Source organism: Acomys russatus, chromosome 19, assembly GCF_903995435.1.
Source record: "Acomys russatus chromosome 19, mAcoRus1.1, whole genome shotgun sequence".
Classification (NCBI taxonomy): Eukaryota; Metazoa; Chordata; class Mammalia; order Rodentia; family Muridae; genus Acomys; species Acomys russatus.
Window position 1 is genome coordinate 27,377,137 of NC_067155.1, and position 12,211 is coordinate 27,389,347.

General features: G+C 46.2%; 1 protein-coding gene across 6 annotated transcripts in view; it reads right to left on the bottom strand.

The window, feature by feature from the left end:
* Positions 1–12,211, bottom strand: part of Pan3 (poly(A) specific ribonuclease subunit PAN3) — a 100,649-nt gene that overhangs the window by 50,432 nt on the left and 38,006 nt on the right. For 5 of the 6 annotated variants that reach the window (XM_051162863.1, XM_051162862.1, XM_051162865.1 and 2 more), the window contains one exon: positions 1,351–1,498. The exons of the other annotated variant lie outside the window; for it this stretch is intronic. In XM_051162863.1, coding sequence (XP_051018820.1) covers positions 1,351–1,498 — 148 coding nt within the window. The remainder of the gene's footprint in view (positions 1–1,350; positions 1,499–12,211) is intronic. 6 annotated transcript variants of the gene reach the window in all.

The window sequence follows — 12,211 nt, forward strand, 5'->3', positions numbered from 1 at the left end:
AAAGCTAATACAGGGCAATGAGGGTTTTAAACAAAATCATCTGAAAGAAAAGCACAACTCGGTTTTTCTTCTCTCCTCTCAAGAGCTAAGCCATTAGCAAGGTAGCAGGAAAAGGAAAGGTACCATCTGTCATCCCAGCACTGCTGAGAGGACTACCATCCGAGCATGCACACAACAACTTGACACGATGCACTGGCCTACTTCCAATAGCGCCAGAGAAGGGCCATGTGTCATTACCAGGAAGAAGAGTGGCTAGTCTAGCGTTATTATGCAGGGACAGTAAGCAATTTCTCAGTCAAGTAAGTTAAAATTAATCCAGCCCAGAAGTGCTGATCCAACCTTTTGACACTACGACAAGAGGTCACCTACAACATTTGTGCCTGAGAACTGCTAATCAGGTTATAAAAGGGGGAAAAAAAAAATCACAATGCTTTAGGTGTGAGATTTTGTAGGGGGCTGTGGACTGGACATACCTGCATCATGCTATTCCAACGTGGGACATCTAGACTCCTACAAGTTAGCAGTTACTGGAAAGCACCGATAGCACAATGTGGTTGCAATTGAGCTGAATGCTTTAAAATTTAAATCTCCTGTAATATTCTCACCTCCTCATTTAAAAGGGCCTTTGCAGGGGGCAGCGTATTGCAACCACAGCACTAGCACAGGGGAAGGAAGCCTGCGTTCCTTCCAAAAGCAACCCTCATAGTTCATCAACGATGTGCCATTTACTTCTGATACAAGGCATTAACTAAGAAAGTGCTTTGTGATTGGCATATGGTGCTTGTTACTGTTGGTTCTTTCATCAACACATAATGGTAATTTATGAAACTACACAGAAGCACAGCCTCTTCAAGGAATCTATGAACACCTGACTCCTATGTAAATTATGCTTTTGTAAGAGATGTGAACCCACCTGATAGGGAGAACAACTTCTAAAAGCACATCGTTTATATGCACTCTACTCTACCAGATGTTCAGTTTGGACACTGCTTCTCAGCGCAGAGAGCGTTTACTAACTGAACTGAAAAGACCTACAGGAGAAGCCACGAGAAGGAACCAAATGGAGGGAGACAGGGAGCAAGGGAGTGGGCATGTGGGGGACCGGTGGGGGGGGGGGGGGACAAGAGAGGGCGGGGCTGGCAGCTGTGTTCCTGCACCACAGGGAACACAAACTTGTCACTCCAGTTGTGCGTTACTCCAGGCTGAGGCTAAGACAGATGCTCTTCGTTGCAAAGTGAATCATCCAAGTATACAATTTCAGTTCTAATAAATTAAAACAAAACAAACAAAAAACCCCACAATGCTTACAGATCTGATACCTGAAACTCACTGGAAAGTTACTCAACTTACCTGGTGCTAAGCCAGCAGTAGCAGGACTTCCCACGGATGGGTGAGAGAACACTTGAGAGAAGGCAGACATATTTGACTGGGACACGTTACTCAGCCTGGAGGTTGATCCTCCTTTAGGTATAAATTCGCTTGCAGTAGGATTTGGTGTCTATTTGAAAATCAAATATAGGAAGTTAACACACTTTAGGCCCCAAAGACATTAGACCCTACTAGGTATTATTCTCCAGTGTTTCACTCACTAAAAACTTTTACTGAAAGGATTTCAGCCTTTTAGTTTCAATACTTCAATATACTAATTAACTTTCTTAGTGGAAATCTGATAATCAAATCCAAGGTAAAAATTTTCATGTGAAGAATTTTAACCTCCATAAAATGTAGAATGTGCATGCATCAGTTCTAAACTATCCTTACACAGTTTTAGGAGCTAGAGGTTGAGGCTACCTCTAAACTGAGCAGCAAATTTCAAACTTCCATCTTTAAACCACTCCCCAGGATATGGACCAAAACGGCCTTTGTCTCTAAATTAACCATTTCCTTTACTGTAAAGACAAACATTTCCCCAATACAGTACTACAAAGTTAAAAAAAAAAAAAAAAACAAAAACCACTAAGGCAGATATAAGAAGCGAGGGACAAGAGGATCGAAATGGAAAGGCCCTGCTGTGCAGCACCACAGTGACGCGTCATAGCACTTAGCATGTAAGATTACATGGACAATCTGCTCACAGGGGCACGCCAACATAACCTCCTACACATTCAAGGTGCATGTCACCTTTGCCTTTAAGAACTACTGGAGTATTGTGATACTATCTATTAAATGAATAGAGTCAGTTTCTGTCCACTTGGAATTCTTACATAGAAAATTAAAAGATGAAAGCCTACCACAACTTCCTTATTTGATATGGGTATTTTAAGCTGCCAAGCTACGAGTTCAAAGTACTTGATTAGAAAGGGAATAAGGCACAGGCTAAACAAATCACAAACCTAAACGTGCAGTATTAAAGTACAGAACAAACAGCAAAAGCTGGCTTACTGTGAACACCCTGAAGTCCTCCTGGGTGAAGTGCTTCCCTTCCTCATCTAAGACGTGACATTCTGAAAGGAGTAGCCAGGCCTAGCCCAAAATGCTTTCCAAAGAAAATCCTTATTTAATCACATAAAGGTAGACTTTAAAAAACCCTACATACCAAAGTTTTCAAAAACCAGTGGATGGCCCAGACTTCTGGAGCAGAAAGCAAGCCAATGAGAGTTGCTGGTACAGCACCTCCCGGTCACAGGTGGTAAACGACAGCCAGCAGACACCAAGCGTGGCAGGCCAGCCTGTACCAATCAACCCCAAACCCACCTTAAAAGAGGAAGGCAACAGAAAAGCTGAGTGACACCTATGTAAGAGTTGTAAATGCACCAGGTGTGGTGGCCTGTAATGCCAGTACTCAGGAGGCAGAGGCAGGCGCAACTCTGCAGGTTCCAGAACAGCCAGGGCTACACAGAGAAACCCTGTCTTGAAACAAACAAAAAGGGTCCAAAAAACCTAGGAGAAATGGCAACTTCAAGATTATAAGTTTATTGGGAAGACAACAAATCTAAGGTAGGGAAAGTCATATATTTAGTATACTCCTAAAAAATAAAAATTACTCTATCCATCGGGTGTGGTGGCCCACGCCTTTAATCCCAGCACTCGGGAGGCAGAGGCAGGTGGATCGCTTTGAGTTGAGGCCAGCCTGGTCTACAAAGTGAGTCCAAGATGGCCAAGGCTACTCAGAGAAACCCTGTCTCAAAAAACCAAATTCACCCTATCCATTACGCTATAATTATACTAAACAAAACAGACCACCAGATTTCAAAGCTAAGTTCTCCAAGGTAAAAACATTTTACTGAAGTATTTATTCTCAAAGTCAGTATTGTCTGTCGGGAGAGGAAGGTGTACGTGTGTTCTTCGGTGTGAGGGACCAGCATCTGCTGTCTGGCTGTATCAGCCCTACCTTGTTTGAAAGGGCTTCTCAGTGTCCCTGACTCAAGCTAAGCAGGCTAGCCAGCAAGCCCATAGACTCTGTCACTCTATATATACCGCCAGCACCGGGACCAGAAGACTGGCAACGATGTGGGAGCTGAGGACCCAAACCTAGGTCCTCAGGCTTACTTAGCAAGCACTCCGCCAACCCAACCATCACCCAGCCCCCTAAAAGTCTATTTTTAAGGATCTTCATAAAAAAAGAAAGCGGAGAACAAGGTTCACTGTGCTTAGAAAAAACAATAATCTATCAAAGGGCTATAATAGAAGTTATTAATATTAATGTAACTTAAAATTTTACACACTAAACTACAACCATCATCAAGCAGCAAAAGAAAAAACAAAAACTGCCTACTGTTAAACAGGGGAAAAGAAGGCCTAATCCTCCCTCATCTTTCCTTTCTGTGCCCAGAGGAATGGTTTGAGTTTGTTTAGCTGTGAGCATTTGAGCTCAGAAATAAATAACAAGCTGAAAAGAACCTAAGAATAAAGCATACATAGGGCCACTGACAGATAACGTAACCGCAGGCAAACAAAAGTGCTATGCTCTCCTCCCCAACTGACAGCAGCACACTCACCATGAAGCTCGCTAACTCAGTCACTGCAACAGAAGGATGAACTCTGACTGGAGAGTGCAAATGTGGCTCCTACACACAAGGAATTACAGAAAAGGAAAACCAGGAACCTGGTAGTGAGTGGATGGAACCACAAAGAATTCTACTGAGTGAGGTAAGCCCAACTCAGAAGCCCCAAATCCTAACATGGTATCTTTAGACTTCAGTGTTTAACCTGGAAACCAGGAAACTAGTAGGGGGCTCTTGGGTGCGTGGGGGGAGTAGAGGGTTTTCAGGGAGGTGGGATAGTAGGGTACGGTGATAGGAAGTGGGAAGGACATAGGGAGGAAGATGTAAGTGAGGGGGATGAAAAGACAGGAGAGAGGGAGCAACAACTAAGGCTGTTTGAGAACAGTGATGTGGAGAGGCATCCTACTTGGAGGACAATGCTCTTTCCAGAAGCCACAGGTTGCCAAATGAGCCCAATGCCAAGTGTGAGGTAATGAGCCTAGAGTGCCCCCCCCCCCCCAAGCAATACAGGCTACTCTCACTGCCCTTGGCTACCCACCAGAACTCGGTAGTTGAGCTACTGGGGAAGGAAAGTCATCAACAGCTATGCCACAGGGACAACAGGCCTGGCACGAGCACAGCAGCAGAGCAGCACCAACGGCCCACCCCACAGGAGGAAAGCCAATGGCTTGGTAAGGAGTTCACACTCCACAGAGGAAACCTCACTCACCATAGTACAAACTGCCCTCTAAGTGAGTATCTCTAGGCCTCATCAGAGAAGCGCCTTTGTGTAGTGGATGTACATGGACTCAAAACTGGACAGAGGTCAGCAAATACCGGTAACCATAAATAAATGTTCCACACCACCTCCTCTTCATTTAAGGGTCAAGAGCCAGAGGCTGAAGACGACTGGGGAGGAACAGTGTCTTCTGGGCAAGACAAGACCAACTCAGGACCTCCCAGCGGCTGTGGTAGCTTACTCAAGCCACCCAGCACTGCAGCAGGGACAGGTCCCATGGCTAGCTGAGGGTCTATGGACTGGTGGTGGCTAGAGGGAACAGCCTGCTTTCTTTAGGAGTGTGCTCCCTGTGTTTCAGTGAGCTGCCCAACACCCATCTGTATACAGCCAGCAAAATACTGGACTCTGATTATCTTTTTTAAAAAGGACACTGAGAGGTAGCCACATGGTAGCTCATAACCATCTATAATGTGATATGATCCCCTCTTCTGGCGTTCAGGTGTACATGCAAACTTAATAAATAAATAAATCTTTTAAAAAAATACATTAAGGGCTAATTAAGTTAACTATAACTTAGTTTCTGTCCTTCCTCAAATTTCATGGGAAGAATCTCTAAGTACTATCTAAAGTACTTGTTTTAAATACTTATTAAAACATATTTAAGCCGGGCAGTGGTGGCACACACCCTTAATCCCACCATTCCTTTCGGGGGTTGGGTTGGGGTGGTTTCCAGACGGGGTCTCTCTCTTTGTAGACCTAGCTATCCTAGAACTTGCTTTGTAGACCAGGCTGGTCTCAAACTCAGAGAGATCCGCTTGTCTCTGACTCCCAAATGCTGGGATAACAGGCATATGCCACCACTGCCTGGGAGTTAAGAGAATTTTTTAAATTTGAAATTAAGGACTGACTGACCAAAGGCAGCATCTTACATGATTACAGCACATCTCCAAAATCATAGAATTAAGCCGGGCAGTGGTGGCGCACACCTTTAATCCCAGCACTCGGGAGGCAGAGGCAGGCAGATCTCTGTGAGTTCCAGACCAACCTGGTCTACAAGTGAGTCCAGGACAGCCAGGGCTACACAGAGAAGCCCTGTCTTGAAGAACCAAAATCATAGAAATTAGGCCAGGTGTGACCATTTTCAACTAAACTAAAAACCCAATTTGAGTTTCACTAAGTTTTATAGACATTCATTTCACTACATTTCCCTATTTTCCCAAATGCAGAACTTTGGTATGGTATATTTTTGCTTCCTGTATATTAAAGATACTGTTGGCACTATCTGAGCTAGGTGTGGAGCACACACCTTTAATCCCAGCCCTCAGGAGGCTGACACGGGTGTTCTCTCTCCAAGTTGGAGGTCAGACTGGTCTAATATGGTGAGTTCCAGGACAGCAGTGCTACATAATAAAGAGACCCTTTCTTAAAACAAAGAATACCGCAGCACTGAGAGTTTGCATTACTTCCAGTGAGGAACATGCTCCCTGAACTCAAAACTGTGTCTTTCTCCCCCAGGACTGTTTGTCTGGTGTAGCTTAAGTGCCTCTTTCCTGTTTTGGGGTTGTGGTTCTAGGCTAATTTCATCTATGAGCTTAAACTTTTTAAGAGCTTCAGAAAATGCTTGCCATTAATTCTCAAAATAATTTTTTTCTTTACAAGTCTACCTCTCTTCAGGAGTAACGATCAAGTATATTAAAGCATCTGATGGTGCCTGGCACCACATATAGTATCTTGTCTTTAAATTCATTCTTCTACAAGCTCTGACCTGCCACCATTCCAATATTTTTTAAGTCTTTATTGATTTGTTATGAGTTTCACACCATGCACCCCAGTTCCACTCACCTCCCCATCCCTTCATACCCATCCTTTGCTTTTGCAACCTCTCAACAAAACACACAAACAATAACAACAAAAACAAACATAGACAGCATCTCATTGTGTATGTCACAGTATGTCCCACAGTGTATCCCTCTGTCCACACATCTTCACCTACAAATGGTCATTGCAATGAGTCACTGTTCTGGCTTGAGATCTCTGGCTTCTGTGACACCATCAATACTACTGACTCATCAGGACTCCTGGTTATCCTGCTGTGGTCCTGTGTCATGGAGATCCTGCAGCTTTGGATCAGCAGTTCTGGCCCTTTCACGTGTTTCAGCCATTCATACATGATAGAGATTTTGTGATGGGGCAACTCAGAGGCCTGGATCTGGGTGGTAGCTGCACACCCCACCAGGTCTCCCTTATTCATACCACCAGGGCAAGCTCTCTAACACTGCTCCAGCTAGGTCACCAGCAGGAGGCAAGATCAGCTCTCCTGCACCTACACCTCCAGAGTCAGCTCCACTGTGCTGCCCAGTTAAGATGCAGGGCTCACTCTCCCAAGTGCTGCAGCCTGTGAGGGGCTAGGCCAAATCTCCTGCACTCTCTCAGGACTGGCTCACCTGTGCCCCCCGCACCAGGGCCAACCCTACTGTACTGCAGAGGGGAGGCATGAGGCCCACTCTCAAGAGTGCTGCAACCAGAGGCAGGCAGGACCAGCTCACCCGCTCTCATTACCCTGGGGTCAGGCTCTTGGAACTGCCTCAGGTCAGGTGAGAGGCAAGAGGGTGGGTGGAAGGCATCACCACTCCCACCCACCCTACCCCACCCCTGCTAGAGCCACCTCAAGGCAGAGGAGTGGCAGATACAGCTCTCCTGCACCCCAGGCCTGACCAGTGCCAGCTCTATTGTACTGCCCAGATGAGGTACAAGGCATACTCTCCTGAGTGCTGCAGCCAGCAAGGGGCATGGCCAGCTCAGCCGATGCTGCAGACAGTGAGGGGTACGGGGGAAAGGCATCACCCCTGCACCCACAGCACCTCGTGGCAGAGCCAGCTCTTCCATGTTCTCACCTTTGAGGCTGGCTCACCTGTGCCCCCACTATCAAGGTCAGCTCTAGTGTGCTGCCCAGGCAAAGGGTGGGGCCTGCTCTCCTAAGCTCATGACCCTGTGGGCAGCTTTCCCAGCTGCTTGAGGTGGCCAAGCGCAGGGGCAAAGGGGGCCTCTGCACATGCACCACCCCACAGATAAGTGGTAGAGTTAGCTGCTACTCTTGGGGCCATTCATCACACCCCTGCTGCTAGGACCAGCTCCACTATGCTATTGGCACTAGGCACAGGGCCCAGGCTACCGAGTTCTGCCACAGGTGAGAGCCGGAGCCAGCTCTCCAGAGCACTGCATCCAGTAAGGGGCGGAGCCAGTCCTGCACAGCCCTGGACATCTAGGTGGTCCCCTGCAGCTGCCTCGACGACCAGGCACATGCCCATGTTTTCTAGTGGTGATATGAGCCATGGACCCACACATGGTCCTCAGTGGTAGCTCAGGCTGGGACCTCCTCATGAACCCAGGTGGAGGGGCTGGCCACTCACAACAGGCCACTCCTCTCCACCCTCAAGTCTCCAGTTCCAGCTCTCTTCAGAAAAGGAACACAATAAATGGAAAAGATAAACCAAAGGCTAACCGAAGTCTTCAAGGCTACATTTCCACAAGATTTTTTTTCTTTACTTAATGATTTTTACTATTTCTCCTTGTTTAAATCATATCCAAATATGGCTAATTTTAGATGATCAGAATCTAATAAACCGCTGTGTTATTCAAGTCAAGTCTAACACTGAAGTTAAATGCAGTATCTAAGTACTATTGCTGCGGTGCAGTGTGCTTGATAGTGCGGCCTGTGACACTTTCTGAAGAAAACTAAGCTCTCCAAATAAGCAGCCCAGCAGGAGAGGACACTGATGAGTGCAGGGTGAAGGCTCCAGGGTTTCCATGAGGTCCCTGCCGCTGCTCTTTTGAGGGATCTTAGGGAAAACTATCACATGAACGCTGGGCGCTGCAAATGAGCACCAGTTAAGACTACAATAGAGAAAGATGGGAGCTGCTGGCTCAGTCCATGGACTCTGTCCAAGTATCCAAGTTCCCTTAGGGAGGACACTGGTGAAACCACATCATTTCTAGTATTCCCCAACCCCACAGGTGTGCTGCACTTGAGAACAGTTTGAGATTATGTCTCAAAATGAGAAACAGCATGCCCTTTGACCTACAAGGTTAACCTCTAACAAGTAAAGCTAAGGAGAAAAATGATACAAGTCGAAAATACTAAGTTTAAGCAAGCATCTTCAATCATCTTTTCTTGTTGTTAGCTTCTGTTTCTGTGAGACAGGGTCTCAAGTAGCCTAGGCTGGTCTCAAACTTCTGACATAGCCAAGACCAGTCTTGAACTCCTGACCCTTCTGTCTTCACTGCTAAGTGCTGGGGTTTCAAGCAAGGGCCATCGTGCTTGCTATACTGCAATGCCATTCTTTTAATTTTCAGAAGGTGCTCCCGTAGGCTCATACGATGTATGCTTTGTCACCTGGAACTGGAGCTCTCTGAAGGACTAGGAGTTGTGGCCTTGTTGGACAAAATGTGTCACTAGGGGTAGGCCTTGAGGTTTCAGAAGCCCATGCCAGGCCCACGCCCTCTCTCTCTACCTACCATTAGGACGTAGCTCTCAGTTACTGCTCCAGTGCCACACCTGCCTGCCCATGCTACCCGCCGTGATGACAATGGACCAACCCTCTTTTCTAAGAGCTGCCTGGGTGACGGTGTCAGTGACTGAGAAGTAAGTAACAGGGACTCCTCTCTGGTAGCCCCTCCAGCTTCTCCTTAACACACCTATATTCACCTGCTTTAGGAAAAACAAAAACAAAATAGCAAAGAACCACCAGTAGCGATCTGGCAATAAGCGTGTGCAGTTCCAAAAACTATGTGGACTGGTGCATTTCTAACTAGCAAGGATAGCAGGTGCTTGATGTGTGGAGCAGAAGTAAAACGTAGGCAGTGGTCAGGTGCTTCGTTTTAAAGTGGCTTGCTCATGCTTAATAAAGAGAAGAAGCCAAGTGTGAGGATCACCACTAAACTGTTAGAAAGCATGCATGCCTCTCTAGAGTGTGAGAATGCTGAAAGCATCTGCAACAGCCTTTTTTAACTTTTCTCATGTGTGAGTATTTTCAAAACCGTGCATACTTAAAAGGTGGTTTAAGAATGTAATTCACAAAGTCACCCATACCACTTTATTTTATTCGCATGCCTTTGCTAGACAGCAGTCGTCCCATACCACTCCACATGCAGTAGCAACAGCGTGCATGAGACCAGCAGCATCACTGCACAGATGAATGAGTGCGCTCGCCGTCTCACAGCAGCCACAAAGCATGCAGTCTAGCTCACTGTCAGAGGGCTTCTCAGTACTGTCATCCAGGATGCCCATACCCCAGGCTCACAGGAGAACAATGTTTCTTCTGCAATAACCATGTGAACCTTCTACCACAGTGACCCACAGTTAACCCTATGTGTCTCAGTCCACAATAAGTCGATTTATTTAAAAGCATTTTTCCTAACCAAGAAGTCATCCACATTTAACCTCAAAATACATCAAGATTTTCAATTTTTTCCACAATGATTACTTTGTCATTAACTGTACCAAGGAGAAAGTTAACAAAATATACAGCGCTCTACATTTCAGGACTTACAGGCCGACTATGCAACCAGCTAGTGCTCACTATCAGGGTTCCGTCATTCACAGCACACGAGCCATTCTGGGCCCTGTGGCGGCACTTAGGACACAGACATGGTACAGTGCTCCTAGGCTCGTGGGACAGACCTTCTCAGATAAGCGAACACTTTCCAAGTGGAGGTCTACAATCCCAAGCATCTCAAACAGTGTAAGTACTTACACGGTGACTCCTACAGCTGGCCTAGATGGCTGTGATAAGCAGTACAGCAAGGTCTAGGAAAAAGCAGGTGTCTAACGGTATGCAGGTAAGCCCTTAGACCACAGCGTGATTTAAGTAACAAACAAACCAAAACCAACAAAGAGTACACCACATAACGAGGCAGGAAAGGCTGGGCAGGAGAGTCAGGTTGCCTTTTTACAGAATCTCAACATGTCTTCCTAACAGACCAATCTGAGAGCAAAGATGAGAACAGCAAGATCAGATCACAGGGAGGTGTGTCAGAGTGAGACCAAGAGCAGGGGCAGGGTGAGAAGCTCTCAGGAGCAGTGAACGTGAAGGGAGGTTAGAGTTCTTAGAGAAGGAGGACATGGCAGATGAGGCCAGCGGAGTCTAGAGGCCATCAGTGGACACTGACCGTATTAACAACCAAGCCATGTGCACAAAGAGCTGCTTATGAGTGTGTACGTTGTGCCTGCCAAAATGGAGAATATGTGGTAGGCAGTTTAAAAAAAAAAAAAACATATTCAACTAGATGCTATAAACAGCTAAAAGAGTAACTACAGGAGCCAGGTGTGTTGGTGCACAACCTCTAGTCACAGCACTCAGGGAGGCAGAGGCAGACAGATTGCTGTGAGTTCAAGGCCAGCCTGGTCTACAAAGCCACACAGAGAAAGCCTGTCTGGAAAAAAAGAGCTGGAACGAAGAGTTTGGGAACCAAATATGAACAGAGAGCAAGTCAAGTAATGGAGACGTGTGAGATCATCAAAGGGCTCTATGAGGAATCAAGAGCAACAAGTGGGGCAGAAAGAAAAAAAATATATATATGTGTAGTTTTAGAGGAAAAACTTAATGGTGCAGCCAAGTCACATGCTACAAGCATGGCTGCAACCACAGCAAGCGTTATCTTTCTCTCTGCCCTACTTGTTGCTCTTCTTCACTGTCAATCCACATGACTGCAATGAGTGGTGGGTGACGGTGCCACCGACACAGCCACCACCACAGCTTTCCGTGGTCTGCTCTTCATCAACTTGGTATTTGAAAACCCTTCCAATTCTGCCACTAGCTCTTTTTTCTGCCTCACAGCTGCACACAGAGGGTAGAATGCTGGAGATGGCCATGCCTGGGAGTGGCGCCATCTAAGCACGCCCTGTGCCGCTGAAGCTCCAGCGGGCAGACATGGAGCTGCGGGGTCCTGTTTGTCCTGCTGATTTTCAGTCTTGCACTGGTCCAGTTTTTCTTGGCTCTGCTCCCATTTTTTCCTTTTGAAATGGAAGTATATGTTCTATGCCATTGTGCGTTGAAAGTATATAATTTGTTTTCTGGTTTTATTTTTTTAAAACAATACAGCTAAGAGATCATTGTGTCAAAAGAGACTTTGGGCTCTTTTGAACAATGTTGAAATACTTAAAAGATACTATGGGGACATCTAAAATTAGACTTGCATCCATCTGCATTACAATATGGCCGTGCCTACAGGGAACAGAGGGGAGAGCGTAGTGATCTGAACAAGAAATGTTCCACTACAGCAGTGTTTCTCCTCTTCCTAATGCTGTGACCCTTTAATACAGGTTCCTTGTGTTGTGGTGACCCCAATCGCTAATTTTGTTGCTATTCCATAACTGTAACTTTGCTATTATGAATCATAATGCGTTTTGCTGATATGCAGACGGTCCCAGGCGGCACCTGTAACAGGACTGTCCAATGCTCCCCCCACCATCATCAAAGAGGTGGAGACACACAGGTCGAGAACCTATGCATGCCAGGCTCATGTGCTAGAACATGATGCGGTTGTCGTT